Raw genomic sequence first — 19,488 nt, forward strand, 5'->3', positions numbered from 1 at the left:
CGTGTAGAGAGCGAACAAGGTGAGGGGAACAAGGTGAGGATGCACCTTGATAAATCCGTCTCCCGCCTTCGCTTCGACGTCTCTCTCTCGTCATCAGGCGCTAGTACTGAACAGTGTTAGAGGTTGATCAATTTCACGTGTTTTTCTTAGTGTGAACTTGCTTTTTGCTCTTGGAAAGAAAAGACAACGGTCGTTGGTTGCTACATTGGGGGTAGTAGTACATGGAGATACTTCTGACTTGTATAACGGTTTGACATGTCTAGTTTTCTCTATGACTACTTGATATGTTCAGCAAAGCAGCTGATCAGCATCTCATCAGAGAACCACATCACCAGCCTCTGTAACAACAGCAAGAAGCAAACCAATTCTGATTTGTGGGGATGAAAAGCAGGGACTCTCGAAACGGCAAAAGCTCCACCGATTGTGTGGCCCAAACACCGATCCGTAACTTTTTTGTTCCTGACTCGAAGCCGAGACCAGATGACAGATGACACAGAACTTACAAAAAGGTACCCAAGGGGCACGATCCGAAAAGTAAAAAAAAATAACAATAAAAAGAATACAATGGTTGCAATGGACGGATGGTGACCACTGTGTGTTGTGCATTATCTCCTTTGCCATTTGCGTGCTCACAGCACAGGAGATAAGGGCCTGCTTTCCCTCCATCACCACCTTCAAGTCCAGTTGCCGAGAGCACATTTTCGATATTAAAACTTCCCGTCTTTCGAGAAACAAGAGCGAACCTTGGCCGACATATTCCCTTTCTTCTCTTGTTATAAATCTTTACCTGATATGTGTAACCCATCCAGCTTTCCTTTTCAACAACAAGACACACACCGAACATTGTATAACGAAACCCCCCTGCGGAAAAATATCGGGCCAAGAAACATATCACGACACACACCACCGGGGTGGTCGTTGCTCGGCTCGGACCAACGGAGCCTGTCGTGTGATTGGCCAGTCTAGCCCGCTCGCGTCTTTCGCCTCTTTGGCCGTGGACGAGAGGAAGTTTTCTACTTTTTGAGAAAAGAGAGACACTGAGAAAGAGAGAGGGAGTCCTACTGCTTTAATTTGAGCTACGACGACCAAGTACTACTTACATAACAATACGAGGCAAAGTTGTCTCAAAATGTGTCACATTCTCGAGCGGAAATCGCAACTTCTTGGCCTTCCCGCTCCGGGTGACAGAATCTCTGACATGTGCCGTGCTCCATCCCAGAGAAGGTGTTGTCCGCTGTTGAAGATGGGACAAAACCCCTGAGAGGAGGATGGGGTGAAAAAAAACAGAGATTAGCACGTGCGCAATCGCGGGGCGGAGCGGAGCAGAACGGATCAGCTCGGGGCGGAGACACACGAACGAAGCAGCAATCTTGGGTTTCTTGTTGTTGCTTCTCTTTCGCGATTGCACCGATCTCCAGCAGCAGCAAGCAGCGGCATGGGGCAAGCGTTTTTTTGATTTTCCCTTTTTTTTTTTTTGGCTCCACCGGTTTAATTCTTATTGGATGCTCCACAACCCCAACGGACGGACGAGAGAGAGAAAAAGGCGGGGGCGTAAATGACAGCATCTGGAGAGAGAGAGAGAGAGAAGAATTGAGGGGTTGGCCAATGGAAGCTGGCCGATTTTGAACCACACGCACACACCACACATGGTTTTGGCGAGGGATCAGGGGTCGGATCAATGGCTCGAATTGAGAAGCTGACGATACGGACGGACGGTGCATGTTCGATGCGGTGTGGTGGTGGTAGGCTGGCAGGTGACTGAGCATAAACTTCACGCAAGAGGAGAGGAGAAGGGGGGTCCATTCTGAAATAATCATCTGCTGGGGTTGAGAGCAGCATGTGGTTTCATGACGACGACTTTTTGGAAGTGTTTTGTGTGTACTGGCTCGATTCGACATTTTCCCTCGTGATCGCATGTGAGTGGCCCCCCCTTGAACAACTATGTAAACCCCTTCCCGATGTGGGAACGCCTTCTTCGATTTTTCAGATTGATCGGTTTCTGTAAGGTACATGTACATGTCAAGCAACCTGAATTTCAGGTGGTTGCCGCCTGGATGTATGTATATCCACCAAAGAGAGACGCGGTCTCTTAAGGGAAACGAGAGGCTCAATGGCTAATCTGAAGACTTCATCCACGACATACATATAAAAAAAAAATAACTGCGGCATTTGCGAGCACACGAGCAAAATAGCAGTCCAGGACGGGAGGACTGCAGTCAATCTATCAAACTGACTTTGGGCATTCCGTCGTCACCGCTGCCAGACTTTCGCAATGTTTGGTTGCTACCTCGAAGGTACATCGCATTGGCTTGCGAGTTCAAAGCAGGCGATCCGCCCGCCCCGGTACGTACCCACATGGCCATGGCCAGCCAGGGCCAACCTCTCCACACCTTGTCCGCTTCTTCCTTGTCGAGCCCCCCCAGATTACTCCATCCAACCAGGGATGAAGGAGAGTTCCAGCAAAAGGTACGTATCGTCGCCAATGTGTACTTGTGACTTCCGGGAGCCATGAGGACCATGATGGCTGGCAAGATATAATCTAGTGGTAGCCCCGTTCCCTCCTGTTTCCCCCCCCCCCCACCTGGCTTCTCTCTTCGTGACTCGGAATCTTAGACCGACGGGGAAGTCTAGACGCAGTACCAACGACGACGACCTCAACTTGTAAAGCATACCTTGACATTGCTTCTACCATTGTTCTCTCCATTGAAGTGCTTCACTGTCGTCATCACCACCACCCCATCCAGGGTTAAGCTCTTTTCATCTTAGCGACTCGGGTCCATCTTAGAGCTCCAACGACAACCACTTGCCACTTACAAGCTTCCGCTTTGAACTGGACGCTACCTTACTCATCGCCATTGTTTGCAAGCTCAGGGGGTCCTTCTAACCTTCGAACACTGCTCCTCACCACTATACCACACCACCGGAAAACACACATACACACACACATCACATCACAATGCCCGGATCAGAGTCACCAGCTCGGCAAATATCACCCGAAGCCGAAAACATGCAGCCGAGGTCGCCTCCGTCAGGCTCGGGCTCGGAGCCCGAGAGCAGTAGCCAGCAAGCCGGCACTGCCGACAGACCAAAAACCACCAAACGCCGTGCCGCGAGAGCCTGCGAATCATGCCGGAGACGCAAGGTTCGCTGTGATGTTGTCACTCAGAGCCCTTGCACCAACTGTCTGTACGAGAAGGTGGAGTGCCTGGTTCCAGAGTGCAGGAGGAAAAGGTACCTTCAAAACAAGAAATCACACTTTTCTTGTCCTTCTCCCGTCGTCTTGATCGTCATCAGTGGCTGACGTATCTCTTCTTCACTTTCTTCTCTTACAGAAAGCATCACTCAAGAGTCTCAGAATCGCTCGGCTCGAGTGTCGGGTCGAGTACCGAGGCTTCGCTCCTGCGGGCCAAGTGCCTCGGCTCAGCCGCGCCAATGGGCTACGCTCAGAACGGCCAAAATCTCGACTTCACTTACACCGGCAACCCTCTTTTGAGGCAGCAGCTGTTTTCCCAGGCCGGGAGTGACGCGATACGAAACCAGCAGTGTAAGTTTTATGCAGGGTCTGGTAGGTGCAAGAATAACGACTCTAATTCGCCCTTGGCTTGGCAGATCTGAATCTCTCCTATCAGAACGGTGCAGCCGGCTTTGGTTCAAATGCTCCTCTCAGGCCGAGGGTGTCTCCCTCGCTGCTGTACCAAAACACCGGCTTCCCACCGCTTCAGCCTGCCATCGAAGTCAGCCAGCAACTCAAATCGGTCCTCGAGGCTCAGGCATCACCAATAGCACCGGCGGAGCCGCAGCTGCCGGCTTTCATCAAACCGATTCCCAAGGCTGTCTCCCCCGAGGATCTCGACTACCTCAATGCCAAGAAGGCTCTCACGCTCCCGCATCCTCAGCTACGAAATGCCCTGCTCAAGGCGTACGTCGAATATGTGCACCCGTACATGCCCGTGATGGACGTCCATCCTTTCCTCAATGCGATCAACGACCAGACGGGCCAATCCGGCAAGATCAGCTTGCTGTTATTTCAGGCCGTCATGTTTGTGGCGACTGCTTTTGTCGATGAGGACTTGTTGAAGGCCGAGGGTTATCAGGACCGGAGGGAGGCGCGGAAGGCCTTCTTCAGTAAGGCGAGGGTGAGTTTTTTTACTTTTTTTTTTTTACGTCTTTCTGTTGGCTTGGGAGGGCTCTAAACAAGCCCGGGGAACGTTGGGTAAGCGGGGGATGCTAACCATCTGCTCCCAGGTTCTGTATGACTGCGATACTGAACTCGACCGCCTGCACCTGGTCCAGGCTCTTCTCATGATGACTTACTGGTACGAATCACCAGACGACCAAAAAGACACCTGGCACTGGATGGGCGTGGCCATCTCACTGGCCCAGACCATCGGTGTGCATCGCAACCCGGTGGCGACGAACTTCCCGCCAGCAAAGAGGGGATTGTGGAAGCGGATCTGGTGGTCATGCTACATGCGGGATCGCATGATCGCCCTCGGGATGCGCAGGCCGACCAGGATCAAGGACGACGACTTTGACGTGCCAATGCTGGAGGAGGGCGACTTTGAAATCGGCAGACTCCGGGAGGACAACCAACTGCTGGGCCCTGACTGCGCTCTGGTCCGCGACGTCGAGATGCAGAGGGAGCTGGCGTTCATGTGCATCGAGATGGCGAAGCTGTGTCTTCTTGTCAGCGAGATGCTCAGGGCGCAATACTCGATCCTCAGCAGAGGCGGCATGCGGCCGGACGTCACGACAGCGAGCACGATGATGCTCCTGCCCAAGAAGGACCAGAACCCGGACGGCTTTGCCATGACTCAGCAGGTCGACGCCATGCTCAACCAGTGGGCTGTCGGCCTGCCGTCCTGCTGTCGGCGCCAGCCGGTGCCCCTGACCCCCATCGAAGAAGGGCGCAGGCCTGTTGTCCTGCAGCGCCACCTCTTGCATCTCATCTACTACACCACCGTCTCGGCCCTCCACAGGCCGCAGTTCCTCCGCCCTCAGAGAGCCGAGCCCGTCATCCCGACAAAAGCCCAGCAGTACTCCCAAGAACGGGTGCGTGACGCATCAAGGGAGGTGATCAAAATGGTCACCGAACTCCGCCAGCACGGTCTAGAGCGGTGCCTCCCCACCACCGGCGTCACCGTCCTCCTCCCCGCAATGATCATCCAACTCCTCGACTCGACCGCCCTCGACGCAGACGACCAGACCAGAGCCCAAGCCGCCCAGGGCTTCAAGGAGCTCCTCGCCGTCATGAGAAACCTGAAGGAAATCTACGCCGCGGCATCCTACGCCGTCAACTTTATGACCTGTGTTCTCCAGGGACGGGCCTCGCAACAGCAGGTGCAGAGACCGCAGCAGGCGTTTCAGAGCATGTCCACTGCTACTCCTGGTGGTGGGATGAACATGATGCCTTCTTCCATGCCGGAGCGGCCGTCGACGCCGCCGCCGGATGACTCGCAGTTTATCAGCTCGGCTATGCAGGGGGTCAATAATCTTTACAATCACCCCCAGCATCAGACGCCCGGGTTTGCGGGGAGTGGGATGGCGGCTGGTGGTGGTGGGGAGATGGAGGATACTATCATGATGATGGGTGGGCAGACGCCCCCCGGGACGGATTATGACTCTGGGTCGCCTGGGGCGGAGCATGGGGGTGGTGGTCTTGATGGTGGCGGGGAGGAGACGTTGAAGCACCACTTTGGGGGGGCTCAGCAGAGCGCGACTAACGGGGCGGGGAATGAGGTGGTGTATAGTGAGTGGTTGGAGGAGTATCCGGGTGATATTGGGGGGCCGGATGGGGAGTTTTTGGGGATGGGGATGGACATGGGTGGTTCGGGGTTGGGTGTCGTGGGGGAGGAGGCCAATGCGAGGTATGAGTGGAACTCTATGAGCATGGGTGGTTGAAGAAGAATATGTGATGGGGGAGGCGACAGAAGGAGAGAGGAAGAAGAAAAGCATTGCTATATACCCTCGGGGGGTGTTGAAATCGCAAGGAAAGGAAAAAGAACGGAAAGGTATGGCATGGAAAGGACATGGGCAAGGGCGTTTTTTGGGATGTGGGTTGAAATAGGCATTTGGGATTGATTGGGTTATATAGGAAATTCTTCGGAAAGCGATTTGACGGGTTACATCTTGAAGATAGAGGAGGAGGAAGTTTGGAAAGAAGTAGAATCGGATGAGAATGACGACGACTAAGCCTGGACCAATTGGTTCGGAGAGTTGAGAAAATATTATTAATTTCGATGATGACCCTTTGGTTGCCCGCCCTGTGTGATGATTGTGAATGGCTTCGAGACATGTGAGAGGACTCTGGAGACAGACTGAGACAGTCCATCACACAACTCCGGCGAAGAGTGGATGTTGATGATTCAAAACTCAACATCGTTCCCGTGTGAAGAGAGGTTTGGTGGAGATTTTCCCACGTCATATTTTGTGAGTGTGCGCTTCGGCCTCGTGTCGTTGGAAAGCGAATGAGTGTGGATCAGTCAGTGGCTTGTGCATCCCCTGCCGTTGGCGTTGCTGGGAAGATGAATGACGGGAATTAGTGCGGTTCGGGGGTGCTGCTATCTACTTCAGGGCGAGAGGATGCTGGCGACGTGTTAAGGGTGTCTCATCACCAACCTTGTCGGTCTCATGTCCGTTTGGGCCTAGCCCGGACGCCCCAGCCGCTACCCGAAATCACATCCCCAGAAGAAGGCGACTTTGGAGAGGTCCAAGATGGAGATCTGGGTGGGTTGTGTTACCAACCGCCAATTAAATGAGGCCGGGGTTCCTCGAAATACACTGAAACTGCCCTGCTCTGCTACTTTCCACTTTGTCGTCCCTTTCTCTCCCTTCCTTTCGGTGTGTGCGCTCACCGGTCTAATCATCAGTCGCTCTTTTTACCTGAACTGTGTTCGTTGTTCTACTGTCGCTCCCTTTGTCTACCCGTATCGCTTTTGCCCAACATCGCATTACTCTACCTGAATAACCCAATTGCCAATTGGGTCTCAAGTTCTGCTACCTCAATCCTGACGTGTTGCGGTTTCATCGAATCGACCCTCTTTATTGGAGGACGCGCTGCCTGGCTCTGCTCTTGACACCACCCACTCGGATTAGGCTTTGGGCGGAATCGCATACGGCGTCTGGCCTTCTTTTTTGACAAGTCGCCCTAACCCAAGGTTTTGCGCCTGGCGGACAACGCACCGAGCGGGCTTTCTACAATCTGCACGTGCCCGCCACCAAGATTTCCTGTTTGTTCTGGGCCTTCTAGTTGGATCGGGGCCTTCTTTTGCTTGTTCTTCCTGGTTCGTGTCGCCCTTTCAGCGAATCATTTGACTGTGCCTGTGGGCAGCTGCAAACGGAACGCAAGGCGCAGCACGAAGAGCGAATCACAGCGGTCAAGCTTTCCCAAGCTTCCGGAGCTTCAGCAGCCGCCAAACGCCCCGCCTCTTTTTCCACCCTTTGTAAACTATGGGACGCTCCGAGCAGAGGAAATCATACAACGTCTCGCCAGGCTCATAGGAGGGCCATTATGTCGCGCGGCGACCTGTCCCGAGATCACCACTGAACGAACTTACAAGAAGAAAACGAAGAAGAAGAAGAAGCTTCACCGACACCACGACAGACCCACGACAACTACACCGACGACGACGAAGAAGAACAACACCAAATAGCAGCAGCAGCAGCAACCATGGACGACCCACCGCCCATGACGGCTGCTCACCACCACTACGCGGCACCGCGGGGACGCCAGCTCGGCACAATTCCAGAACACCACGCGACGACCGCCGGCGGACCACGGACAACCGACGATTTGCTTCTGAACCTGACACCACGAGCTGCCGTCGAAGCTTTCCAGAACCCCTCGGGCTCCCTCAAAGCATCCATCGATGCCGCGACACCCTTCGAACAGGCCTTTGCCATGCGGGCCGCCATTGCCTCGAGCAACATTGCGGATTGGCTCGAAGACCTTTCCAGCTGGCCATGGCCCAAGGGAGGAGGTTCTGCCGGATTTGAGATGCCAATGGCAAAGAGGAGGAGAGTTTCCAATGGAATTGACCGGGCGGACGAAGACGACCAGATGTACATTGGCAGCCTCGAGGTCTCTCAGGTGGTCCGGTACGAGAAGCGCATTGACGAGATCAACCAGGGTCTGGAGAAGCTCGACATTGAGGAGATCAAGACGCAGGTGCTACACAACCACATCATGCCGCTCTCTAGACCGGGGACCCCGTTGTTGGACTCGGGCCGTTCCGTCTCATCTGCCCTCTCCACCTTGGCAAGGATGGACGATCTCACGGCGCTGCTCACGGCCACCCTCATGCAAGCGCTGCCGAATATCTCCAAGCTCACCAGGTTACTGGGCATCTGGACATTTCGCCTGCTTGTTTTGCGCAGGATTCCCGTCTTTTTGAAGTCGCTTGCTGATGCCGAAGTGGCGCTTCAGTCTGGGTGGCACGCGATTGGTGTCAAGTCTACGAAGACGGATGCTGCTGATACTGCCAGCTCGAACGGACCCCCCTCGGGCACTAATGGAGTCACGGTTCTTTCCCAGAAGGAGCACGAAGTGATGAAGACGGTGCTCGAGCGCAAGGTCGCCAGAACCGGCCGGGACTTGGATGCCATGCTGGACCTGCTTGAAGGGCAGGTGGACACACTTCCTGAGGAATGGATTGACCGGGTGGACTCGTTGGAGCATGAATATGGCGAGTGGACTGTTGCATGCGAGCAGAAGATTAGAGAAGCTGAGCTGGCAGAGCTTGCGCGGACGACACCTGAGCCAAAGACTCGGCAGGTCGCTTCTGGAGACAAGAGTCCCATTCCTCCCCCAACGCCAGAGAGCAAGGCGGCCACAGACATTGCTGAGCCGGTGGTTGTTGGAGGGGAAGAGAACAGCATCTCTGAAGAGTTCAACACTTCTGCCTCATCACGGCGAGAGTATTTCCCTTTGTTTGGTATGCCAGAAGAACCAACAAAATCAGAGCCGCGCTCACAAGACGGCATCAACAACGCGCCACAGGACCTCAGCAAGCGACTGGGCCTGCCCATCAAATTTGACCGACCTGATTGGCCAGCCATCAAGGTCCACGAACCAGCCGAGGAATACGACACCAACCCCATCCGTTCAAGTCTCGACGGGGCCCGGAAATGGTCTCGGTTTGACGGAAATGGTCACCTGGTATCTTTTGATGGTCTAGAGGAAGAAGAGAAGAAGGATTCGACTGGCTTGGCTGGTTCCTCTTCTGAGCAGGACCGCGTTTCGGACGCGCTCGACGGTACGAGCGGACTAGACACGACAGGGACCCCGTCGTACCGCTCCGAGGACGAGTACGAACTGACGGATGGCTCGGATGACTTTGTGCCGCAGCCGGATCTGCCGGTATTGCCCCGTTCCAGGAGAGCAAGCGATTCCGGAACGGTGGTCCATGAGGCCAGCTTGGCTAGGTTCATGGATTTCTCGAGCGACAGCCTCGACCAAGGTACCCCTGAGCGCCCTCGGCGGCGCGACGTTGATCTTGCCAGAAGCCTCGCCGAGAGTTACCGATCACCGAGCTCTCCACCAGCTCTTAACCGCGTGGCTAATAGATCCATGTCGGTTAGCTTCAACGAGGAGCCCATGATCCGACATCTGCCCAGCATCTCGAGCTCTCCCATGACGCCAAACTATAACCAGTCCTCGTTGTATGATGATGAGATTCCAACACAGCCCAATACCCCCGACAAGGCCAACGGCCCAGATGAGAAGCTTCAGCAGCAGATTAGCGACATTCTTCAATCGGTCCCAGCTAAGATCCGGTTGACCTCAGTACTGCCGCCGATCAACCTCAACCCACCCGACTTCAAGATGCCTACGGCACGCAAGAAGATGTCCAACCCTAACCTCAAACGCAGTGTTTCCAACATTTCCCTGAGATCCAACGGCTCGCGAGCTGGCACCCCTTCTTTCACTCTTGCACCCGCTCTTGGCCGCACTCCACGGCAACGGCCCAAGCCCGGCAACCCGGAAATCAAACTCTACCACCTGTCGCGTTCCAACGGCGAAGCACCCATCAAGCTCTTCATAAGATGTGTCGGCGAGCGCGGAGAGCGCGTCATGGTCCGAGTAGGCGGTGGCTGGGCAGATTTGGGCGAATACCTCAAAGAATATGCCAGCCATCACGGCCGACGATCCGCCGTGGCCGAGGCAAGCAAGGTGGAAGTGAAGGACATTCCCAGATCTGCCACCGCCATGGCCATGCGCGGCGACGGCACCCTCGGGTCGACACCTCCCAGCAGACCAGCATCTTCCCACAGACCGATGTCCTCCCACGCGACCAGGAATGACGACTCACCGGGTCAACTCAAGGTGCGCAAGGTGAGAAGATCCAGCGCAGCTGTCGGGAGTGAGACGCCACTGGCAACGGTGACGGGGCCATGCAATCGCAGCAACACGCCTTCGACTGGTGGATCGAGGTCGAGTTCTAGGTTGAGCTGGCCTCAGGCTGGGGAGAAGGATAAGGAGGAGGAGGTTGTGCTTGGGATGGCGGGGCCGAGGGCGAAGCAGATTGAGATGAGCGAGGAGAATAAGCAGTGGGTTGAGAGCGTGAAGCAGAAGGTTAGGCTTGCCAGTGGTGAGAAGCTGTTGCCTGCTTATCCCTCTGGGGCGCCGGATTTGGAGAGCAGGTTTGGGGAGCTGGGGAAGGTTGGGGCGACGAAGAGGCTGTTTAGGAAGCCGGGTGGGCTTTGAAATATCTTTAAAAGATAATGCGAAGGGGGGGGGATGGAAGGCGTACTAGGATAAGTCGCCGGGTTGCTGGTTTATGGATAACAATTGTCATGGATCGGGGGTTGCATCATATGGTATGATGGAGTGGAGTCAAGAAACGGGCACCAGGAAAGGGGGGGGGGCATCATACGATGATGGACATGGTGTTTTTTTATTGAATGATGGATGGATGGATATAAAGGGAGGGAGGGGGTTCACGACACGACTACGAAAAACAACAGCATTTGCGGCGGTGGACGGAAGGGGTTTCAGACTCTGGAATGAGCCATGGGCTCTCTCACCCACACACCCACACCCGTGGAGGAGTTGTTTGTGTCTGCTGATTTATCTCTTTTCCCTTTGTTTTAATTTCCTTGCCTGTCAGGTCTTATCATTCTTGCATTGTTTTGCATAAAGGTCTATTTTTTTCTTTTAGGTTGCTATCAATACCCTGTTTACTTTTCGGTTTTTTATTTTTGGACATGCATTTGGCTCATGGAGCATTGCTGGTGCTATAGGATGGGGTGGGGAGTTGTGGTTATACTTTTAGGCCTGTTAGACCTGGGCATTTTTGGAGAAAAGGGAGGATAAGAGATTGTTAGGTTAGGTTAGGTTGACTTAATTGACAATGAGAGTACTAAAACTACCTTGCGTGATGTGTTGATCTTTGCAATGTAAATGTTTGTGATTACATGTGATGAGAGGAGAACCGAACCCCCACGCGATCATCATATCGCTCTACAAACTCGCGATAGCTGCTGGATTCTATTTACTGGCCCCTTTAACCCAACTCTGGAAGCATCGTTCACTTGTCCCAAAACTTTTCTATCTGCTCATGTCAACCAACCATACACTACTTTCGGCAGTGATGTTATGCGTCTAGAGGTGAGTGAGGTGAGGTGAGGTGATATTGGGGGCACTCTCCCGATAGTATGGTCGGATCAGTTTGCGGCTCGTGCAGAAAGCCATCCCCCGCTTGTCAATTGCTTGCTTGCCGATATCGTCATCTGCTGCTGACCGCTCCGCTATCGATAACAGGGTCTGAGCTACTTATGACGGTGCGGGGAAGCGGAGAGACCTGCCAGCAGGATGGAAGGGCCCCCAGTTGTTGTTATATGTGATAGCTAATTGTCCCCATATAGAGAGTGCTTGAACTGGCGAGAAGGGTCGCTATATGCACTTCTAGAATCTACCTTTCTCATCCTATCGTTTAAAAAGCAAGGCTGGTGTGGCCGATGTTGATTGCGCTGGCTGGTTGGCCCGGCTGCTTGTGGAGCGGGCAGGCACTGCGTATGAGCTGCGTCACTGGTCTTGAGCGCATTCTCGGAAGCCGATAGGCTCACCATCGAATGTTCTACAACCTCCTGCCCACATCCTGCCCACGTCGCAGCCACTCCGGCCAGGTGCACACCACAGCTTCCCTCCCCGCCAAGGCATTTCCTTACTTACTGGCCTTTGTCCTTCCCGGTTTTTCTGTGCCTTCTCTCCTCCCTAAGTTTCTTTGTGATAGCCTCATTGAACGTTTGTTTGAACCAGTGAAATATTTTGGCTTCTTCCTTGTAACACAATCCATTTCGACCTCGACGGAACTGCTTCGCAAAGAAAGAAAGACCCCTCCGCTTCTTTGTTGACCACGCGAGATCAACCAACTTTCCCCCCCTCGACGAGTGTTACAGCTCATCCATTCTAGCTGCAACTAGCGACCCGTGCAGCGAGCGAACCAGCAGTCTAGCCCTTTCACCCACTTTCACCCACTCTATTTACTCCATTCAGCTGCAAGCAAGAAAGCATTTCCTGCAACCCAACTCATCAGGAGTCTCTTCCCTTTTGCGCCAGTACCTATTTCCCCGACCAACCCCCCCGTTCCCCCCCAAACCTACATCTCTTTCCCGCAACAACAAACATCACCATCGTCACTCCATCTTGCCAACCGATATAACCGCACCGACAACCACATAAATCACCAAAAATGGTCAAAGAGACTAAACTCTACGACCTCCTGGGTATATCCCCCACCGCAAATGCAGACGAGATTAAGAAGGCCTACCGGTGAGCTTCCCTCCTCACACCGCTTCCCTGCTCCTCCCCCACCACCTTTTGCCACAGTTTCAGGTCGTGAAGGCAGCTACCCGCACGGATGGGCTCAGAAGTTGCTTCTGATACTCATTGAGAGTGCGGATGTTTGCTTCTGCTGCCGCTGTCGTTCTACCTTCTTTGTTGTCTCGTGGCGTTTGCTCGTCTGCCTTGACGAAACACGAAACAGTTGTGGCCCATGCCCACGCAGCCGGTCTATACTTTGGTAAATGATATAAGCTAACACCCTCTCGCAGGAAAGCCGCTCTAAAATGGCACCCCGACAAGAACAAGGACAACCCGGACGCTGCCGAGCGCTTCAAGGAGTGTGGCCAGGCCTACGAAATCCTCTCTGACCCAGAAAAGCGAAAGCTCTACGACCAGTTCGGCCTCGAGGTGCTTTTGCGTGGTGGTGCCCCGCCTCCGGATGCTGGACCTGGACCAGGCCCGAACCCATTTGCTGGAGCCGGCGCTGGCGGTATGCCCGAGGGCTTTGCTTCCTTCTTTTCGAACGCAGCTGGCGGCGGCGGCGGCGGTGGCGGCACACGCTTCTCGTACGGCTTCAACTTCAGCGATCCGAACGACCTCTTCCGGAACACCTTCCGCGAGAGCAGTGGCGGCGGCGATCCGTTTGAGGATATTCTGTTTGGTGCTACGAGGGGTGCTTCTGCTGGCAGGTCACGCGGGCCTAGGGGGTCTTTTGGATCTGAAAGCATGAGGGCCAGGCAGCCGACGCCAGAGGTGACCACGGTGGAGAGGCCGCTGCCGCTTTCGTTGGAGGATCTCTTCAATGGCGTGACCAAGAAGATGAAGATTAAGCGCAAGACTTTTGATGAGACTGGGAAGCGGATAACGACGGATACGGTGCTGGAGGTGCCCATCAAGCCTGGTCTCAAGAAGGGGAGCAAGATTAGGTTTAAGGGTGTCGGTGATCAGGAGGAGGGTGGGCAGCAGGATTTGGTGTTTATTGTTGAGGAGGTAAGTCGAGCACCGTTTACGAGACTGTCAGAACAAGGATGAATATTTGCTAACATGTCGTGCACAGAAACCCCATCCGCTTTTTGCCCGTGAGGGCGACGATATCGTTCACACGATCGACCTGGATCTCAAGGAAGCCTTGACGGGCTGGAAGCGGCAAGTGACGACGATTGAGGGCAAGAACCTCAACATTGACAAGGCCGGCCCGACGCAACCCGGCAGCTCGGATACCTACCCCGGACTGGGTATGCCAATCTCGAAGAAGCCCGGCCAGCGCGGCAACTTTATCGTTAGATATAACGTCAAGTTTCCCATGACGTTGACGCCAACGCAAAAGGCAAAGTTGAAGGAGATTTTGTGATTTTGACACACAAAAAGCGAATCTCTGAGACTGGCTCTTTGGGGATTCACACCACATCTCGGTCAACAGCACATATGATCATTACATCATGATATGGGGCGTTTGGGTGATTTTTTTTTTTTCGAGTCAAGTGTGTCTTGTTTTATGTCTTGTGTGTTTTTATTTTTTCATGGCTTTCACACGAGCAAACCAATTTGGCATTTGTATGTATAGGAAGGCTGGTTGGTTGGTGGTGGTGTTGTTGGTGGGGGTGGTGGTCAAGAGAGAGCAAATTGATATCATGGGGAGGTTTTAGGTTGGGCGTGGTGGATACATACATTGAATCAGTGCGATAAGGAGAAGAAGAAGGGGAGGAGGATAATAGGTAGATATTCTTTGCTCGTGGTGGAGAGGGGAATAATACAGTGTTATCAAGTCTGTCCTTGCTAGATATGCTGCTGTTGGTTGTGTGGATGGGTGCGGCGTTTTTGGAGGTTAAAACGTTGTGCCAGGCCGGCAAAGCGGCGGTGTTTAACCTGCAGAGGCGTTAATATATTTGGCAGTGTTCCAAGAGTTTCAGGATCTGGTAACCGGTGATCCCGGTGAGATAGACTCCAATGGGCGGGTGGTTTGTTTACACGTGTAAGTTGACGTGATATTGGTCATTGGGGTTGGCATTGGGTGATGGATTAGGTAAGAGCCGAGGAGGCATGAGGTGAGCGAGATAGTGGGATCTGGGAAGGGGAATTGGGTTTGGGAACCCTGAATATTCTGAATATATTCCGCGATTTGCTCAAGAGGCATCCACGTACCGGAGGATGTGAGATGTGTGGTGTGGGTGGTTGGTGGGGGCGGGTTGGTCTTGGTGAGGGGCTTGGTGAGATCCGAGCAGGACCCTTCCAAGAACCTCCCTCCTCACCTGTGAAGCTCTCAGTTCTTGTGGTAGAATTTTATTTGAAAAGACATAACAATTGAGTTCAGCATCATCAATCATGGCTTTCTTTTCTTATGACAGCTATTTACAATCCCCATCAACCACCAGATCGGAATCTACACCCCCAGCGTGAGGATACCCCCAAATTTAGCGCACCCACGATATCTTGGCCGAGAGAAAAGGTCCCCTGTTTCGGCCCAATTTTCCAGGGATGAATCGGTCTGGGCAAGGGCCACTATGACGACATGATCGACAGAGGGGTAGGGTGGTTCAACCGTAACGGCCCGCGAATTGAACTCTGCCCCTCGTTTGTTGGTTTCAATTGAATTGGTTTTGATTCCGCTTCCAAAATGCGAGAGGGGAAGACCGCGTGCTGCTATTCCAAGAGGGGGGCCAAGGATCGGGTGGAAAGGGGTCCAACTGAGCGGAATACCTAGATTCTGGGAAATAAAAAGAACACGTGCTTTCCCCCTCGGGAGGTTTTTCGCCTCTTCTTCTTCATCTTTCTCGAAAGTCAAATTGGAAAGTAGAGGGAGATAAGCTTCTTCCAGCCAGCCAAGTGTACCTGCCACCTACGTCTTTTAACTTGTTGCCCGTCCTGTGGATTATTTGACTCTCTGTCTGATAAGCTCCCGGCCGAATCTTTCCCGAACAAACAACAACCCCAATCACTCTCAGACGAACCCTCTCTGACCACTCTGAATAACCTCACTTTTTTCCCCCGCTCCAACCACTACCACCCAAACAACCGTCAAAATGTCTTCCCAAAAGGTATTCCTTTCCCCCGCCCCCCCCAATTCTCACGGTAGCTAACTCCCCTCCCCCCAGATAACAACCATCCTCCTCGACTGCGACAACACCCTAGTCCTATCTGAAGACCTAGCCTTCGAAGGCTGCGCCGACCTAATCAACGAAATCGCCACCACCAAATCCGTCCCCCTCCCCCAGCCCTTCACCGGCCCCTCCCTCATCACAGAATTCGTCGGCCAAAACTTCCGCGGCATGATGGTCTCCCTCCAGAAGCGCTACAACTTCTCCATGACCGACGCCGAACTCGACGACTACGTCCGCCGCGAGGAAGACGTCGTCATCGCCAAGCTAAAGGAGAAACTCGTCCCCTGCGTCGGGGTTGATGCGGTGTTGGAGAAGCTCGCAAAGGAGGGGAAATACAAGCTTGCTGTTGTTAGCTCGAGTGCCTTGAGGAGGGTAAAGGCGAGTGTGGAAAAGGTTGGGCAGGATAAGTACTTTGGGGAGGATGTTTATAGTGCGGCGACGAGCCTGCCGGTGCCGACGAGCAAGCCTGATCCGGCGATTTATCTGCATGCGATCAAGGTCATGGGGAAGAGGGCGGAGGAGTGTATTGCTGTTGAGGACAGCAAGTCGGGGACGTTGAGCGGGACGAGGGCGGGAATTAAGGTGGTGGGGTATGTTGGGCCTTATCCGGAGGAGGAGAAGGAGCACATGACACAGGTGTTGACTGAGGCGGGGGCGGTGGTGGTGATGAGGGATTGGAGTGAGTTTGAGGGGGTGTTGGAGAGGATTCAGAAGGGCGAGCTTTAGAGTGGACGACATGTGGGGTAGAGAGATAGAGGGGCGGGTTAGAGGATAGATGATGCAGGTCTAGAGAGATACAGGGAGCTTTAGCTGATGATAAATTTGTTCACTTTCGCCAGTCCATCAAGTAACTGTTTACGCTTTGGAGGGTGGCTCTGCCGGGGTTGGCGTCGGGGACTGTGTTCATAATGTGCCCTAGCTTGACCCGGATGGCAGTCTTGGTGAAGGACTCCCTTTGGTCACTTGCTGACCAAATGTTTCCCTCGGCGTCAAAACACCAGCAGTAGAGAGCTAGAGCGACGCCTACCGAGAGATCTTTTCCTGACCCGCAGAGTATAACGAACCTCTTCTCAGGCACTGTGCCTTCCTCGTCTGGTTTTGTCTCGCACAGAAAACGAGATGCAAACTCACAGATCCTTGGCAGAGCATCTCTCAACAGCCTACTGGCAGCCTTGTTCTTCCCCAACCCAACCTCCATATGAGAAGGCGACTTGACCCAAGAATCCTGAGGGGTTGTCTTGGGCAGCAAGCTGACTACACACGTCCCCGAAATCGCAAGTTGAGCGTCAGCCGCTTCGAGGGTGCCTACATAGATCCCCGGAGCAACTCTTCTCACTTGCCCGGCGGAATCACCGGCGGGCCCTTCCTCGGCCACGAGCCTCTCGATAAGCTCGGGGAGGTCACTCTCTGGTGTGGAGACTAACTCATCCTTGTGCTTCCACCAGATCTGCGCCGTCAGACCCAGCGCCCAGTTCTCCGTGTCGTCTCCTGCTCCCTGGATGTACCCGCCCTCACCTAGCTCTGTTCCGGTGACTCTTCGGGAGCTGGTGCAGCAGACTACTGGGTGGAAGTCCTCGGAGAATGCAAGGTCGAGGGCGTCGTCTTGGGTTATCCAGAACGGGCGGAGCGGTTTCTTCAGCTGGGCCCTGAGAGGTGCGAGGTCGATTTTGAGTGAGCGAAAAGACTCGACAAAGTCCGGGAGCCGGGCTGAGATTTGACTGGCTTCCGAGTCCGAGACTGCGTTTGGTGGGACGTGGAGGGTGTGTGAGGAGGGGATGTCTGGGAAGAGGGCCCGGTTGAGGACTGCACACCAGGTTGGGATTGTTTTGCTTAGAGCGTCTGGGTGTCCTGATCAGGGTGTTTGTCAGACTTTGTTTCAGCGAGTGGATGGATGCAAAGGATGGGAACAAAAACTCACGTTTGCCTCGCCGGGTAGAGTCAACAATGATGCACCTGCAGGTAGGTAGCCGTCGGATTAGTTCATGAGCCCCCAAACCGACGAGTTCAGTTGACTGGTAAACGTGGACGGGTAGCCGCATGATAATAATAAAAAAAAAAAAAAAAAGAGAAAAATACATGATAGACATTCATACCCATTATGTTCCCCAGCTACACCCAGCAAATGCAGATTTATCCTCCTCGTGCTAAACTTCCACTGGCCGGTATGCCCATCTGTGCTCTTGAAGTAAGCAGAGGCTGTCTTCCTGGCCGGATCGATATACCAGCTCCCGCAGCGCTCATTCGCGACCAACGGCAGCTGCAACGCATCGGCGACACTCTCGACAAAAGAGGCGTCGTGTTGGATCGATCTGAGCCGGTTTGTGATGGAAAGGTTGGAGCGCTTGAGGTCTCCGAGAATGCGTGAAAAGTTGTGGTTGGCCTGCTCGGGGAATATCACCTCAGCCAGCGTGGGGGTTGCTGTAGCCATGATGGAAGAATCCTGTCCGGGCTGTTGGCGTTGTGGCTCTCATAAAATTACCTCGAAAGGGTATGAAGCTCGAAGATGATACCAGATTTGATCGTCCCCCGCAGGGCTTGAAAGGGGTGCTGTGGTTGGCCGTCGTGGTGCGCTAAAAATTCCACGTTTAGCGGGGACGGTTAGCGTTGTCTCGTAGGGCTGAAGATTAACTGGGGAACATTCCATTTCTTTCCGCTCTTCACTTCGAGTCCGAGGTGCGAGATTGCTCACGGCAGAGAATGAATAACAACCGGTGAGTAGACCTGATGCTTGACAATAGCACAGGCCGCGTATACCAGATCAAATTCCAGGATATTGTTCATGACGACCACAGAGAATAGCCTCGCGGTAGAGGGTATATCAGATTCAATCGGTCGGTAATAGGACCGTTGCACACAACGGCCCGCTAGCTACGTTGCACGATCGAAGGCTTCCAAGCTTCTTCGGTCATCAAATAGGCATGGTGGCCTCCCGAGGCCATCAGCAGCAGCCAAAGCTCGAGACTTGCCGAGGTGAACCATCGGGGTCACCGACCAGATGCCTAGTTCTTGGTTCTGGCGCCAAAAATATCATCTCGTTGTCAATAATGTCAGATCAACGATATAACTTACAAGAAACACTAAGAGAAACCCATATTTACACATTTGTCAGGCAATGAGTTTGAAACATGAGATTGTTGGGGACACGGAGCAGCGCAACATCGAGAAACGCTTGCTCAAAACTCTGGGCAAACCCCAAAACCTGGCCCCGCGATCTGACTGGCTACCAGTGGTGTGTTTTGAACTCGAAGGATTCAACCAGCTGCGGCCAGTCACGTCCCAGAGCTGGCCAAGTATGATTCGGGACCCGGCTGCCACTTATCATTGTGTGATTTTACACAAGCCATGGGCCTGGAATAGATCTTTCCTTGGAATATGGGGAAGCGATTTTGGTTAAGCAGGGGAGATAAGGACCTGCTGAGATAGTTCGGACTGAGAGAATGGTGACTGAGGTCTAAGCCACACACATATCTCCTAGCAAGCAGCTTAGTCATCAGATCAAAGCATGGGCGGATATACGAACGTGTGTCTTTCCTCTGTTTACCCGGGGATACACGGAGGATCGCCGGCCTTTGGCCTCACCGCTCGTCTGCACGACCGCAGACCGGC

The 19,488-nt window shown here is 53.6% G+C and overlaps 6 protein-coding genes across 6 annotated transcripts; 4 read left to right on the forward strand and 2 right to left on the reverse strand.

The window, feature by feature from the left end:
* The first annotated feature begins 777 nt into the window (after nucleotides 1–777).
* On the forward strand, nucleotides 778–6,264 carry QC762_209380 (uncharacterized protein). Its single transcript, XM_062887844.1, has 5 exons — nucleotides 778–2,056; nucleotides 2,150–3,231; nucleotides 3,333–3,544; nucleotides 3,610–4,136; nucleotides 4,246–6,264. The coding sequence occupies exons 2-5, from the start codon at nucleotides 2,957–2,959 to the stop codon at nucleotides 5,899–5,901; spliced, it is 2,670 nt and encodes an 889-aa protein (XP_062746015.1). The 5' UTR covers nucleotides 778–2,056; nucleotides 2,150–2,956; the 3' UTR covers nucleotides 5,902–6,264.
* A 1,405-nt stretch (nucleotides 6,265–7,669) lies between these two features.
* QC762_209390 (uncharacterized protein) lies at nucleotides 7,670–10,705 on the forward strand (the record flags this gene model as incomplete). The annotated part of the gene is made up of 1 exon (XM_062887845.1): nucleotides 7,670–10,705. The coding sequence occupies one exon, from the start codon at nucleotides 7,670–7,672 to the stop codon at nucleotides 10,703–10,705; it is 3,036 nt and encodes a 1,011-aa protein (XP_062746016.1).
* An 812-nt stretch (nucleotides 10,706–11,517) lies between these two features.
* On the forward strand, nucleotides 11,518–14,546 carry SIS1 (Molecular chaperone (DnaJ superfamily)). The gene is made up of 4 exons (XM_062887846.1): nucleotides 11,518–11,608; nucleotides 11,762–12,772; nucleotides 13,054–13,774; nucleotides 13,842–14,546. The coding sequence occupies exons 2-4, from the start codon at nucleotides 12,693–12,695 to the stop codon at nucleotides 14,133–14,135; spliced, it is 1,095 nt and encodes a 364-aa protein (XP_062746017.1). The 5' UTR covers nucleotides 11,518–11,608; nucleotides 11,762–12,692; the 3' UTR covers nucleotides 14,136–14,546.
* A 583-nt stretch (nucleotides 14,547–15,129) lies between these two features.
* QC762_0041840 (uncharacterized protein) lies at nucleotides 15,130–16,683 on the forward strand. The gene is made up of 2 exons (XM_062883378.1): nucleotides 15,130–15,819; nucleotides 15,877–16,683. The coding sequence occupies exons 1-2, from the start codon at nucleotides 15,805–15,807 to the stop codon at nucleotides 16,606–16,608; spliced, it is 747 nt and encodes a 248-aa protein (XP_062746018.1). The 5' UTR covers nucleotides 15,130–15,804; the 3' UTR covers nucleotides 16,609–16,683.
* Nucleotides 15,952–16,620, reverse strand: QC762_0041850 (uncharacterized protein; the record flags this gene model as incomplete). The annotated part of the gene is made up of 2 exons (XM_062883379.1): nucleotides 15,952–16,146; nucleotides 16,294–16,620. The coding sequence occupies 2 exons, from the start codon at nucleotides 16,618–16,620 to the stop codon at nucleotides 15,952–15,954; spliced, it is 522 nt and encodes a 173-aa protein (XP_062746019.1).
* A 25-nt stretch (nucleotides 16,684–16,708) lies between the features above and the next one.
* Nucleotides 16,709–18,796, reverse strand: RIT1 (tRNA A64-2'-O-ribosylphosphate transferase; the record flags this gene model as incomplete). The annotated part of the gene is made up of 3 exons (XM_062887847.1): nucleotides 17,976–18,796; nucleotides 17,801–17,835; nucleotides 16,709–17,730 (listed from the first exon to the last, which is right to left on the reverse strand). Exons 1-3 carry the CDS (start codon nucleotides 18,308–18,310, stop codon nucleotides 16,709–16,711), a joined length of 1,392 nt encoding a protein of 463 aa, XP_062746020.1. The 5' UTR covers nucleotides 18,311–18,796.
* Between the last annotated feature and the right edge of the window lie 692 nt (nucleotides 18,797–19,488).

The sequence above is a fragment of the Podospora pseudocomata genome (genome assembly GCF_035222375.1).
Source record: "Podospora pseudocomata strain CBS 415.72m chromosome 2 map unlocalized CBS415.72m_2.2, whole genome shotgun sequence".
Lineage (NCBI taxonomy): Eukaryota > Fungi > Ascomycota > Sordariomycetes > Sordariales > Podosporaceae > Podospora > Podospora pseudocomata.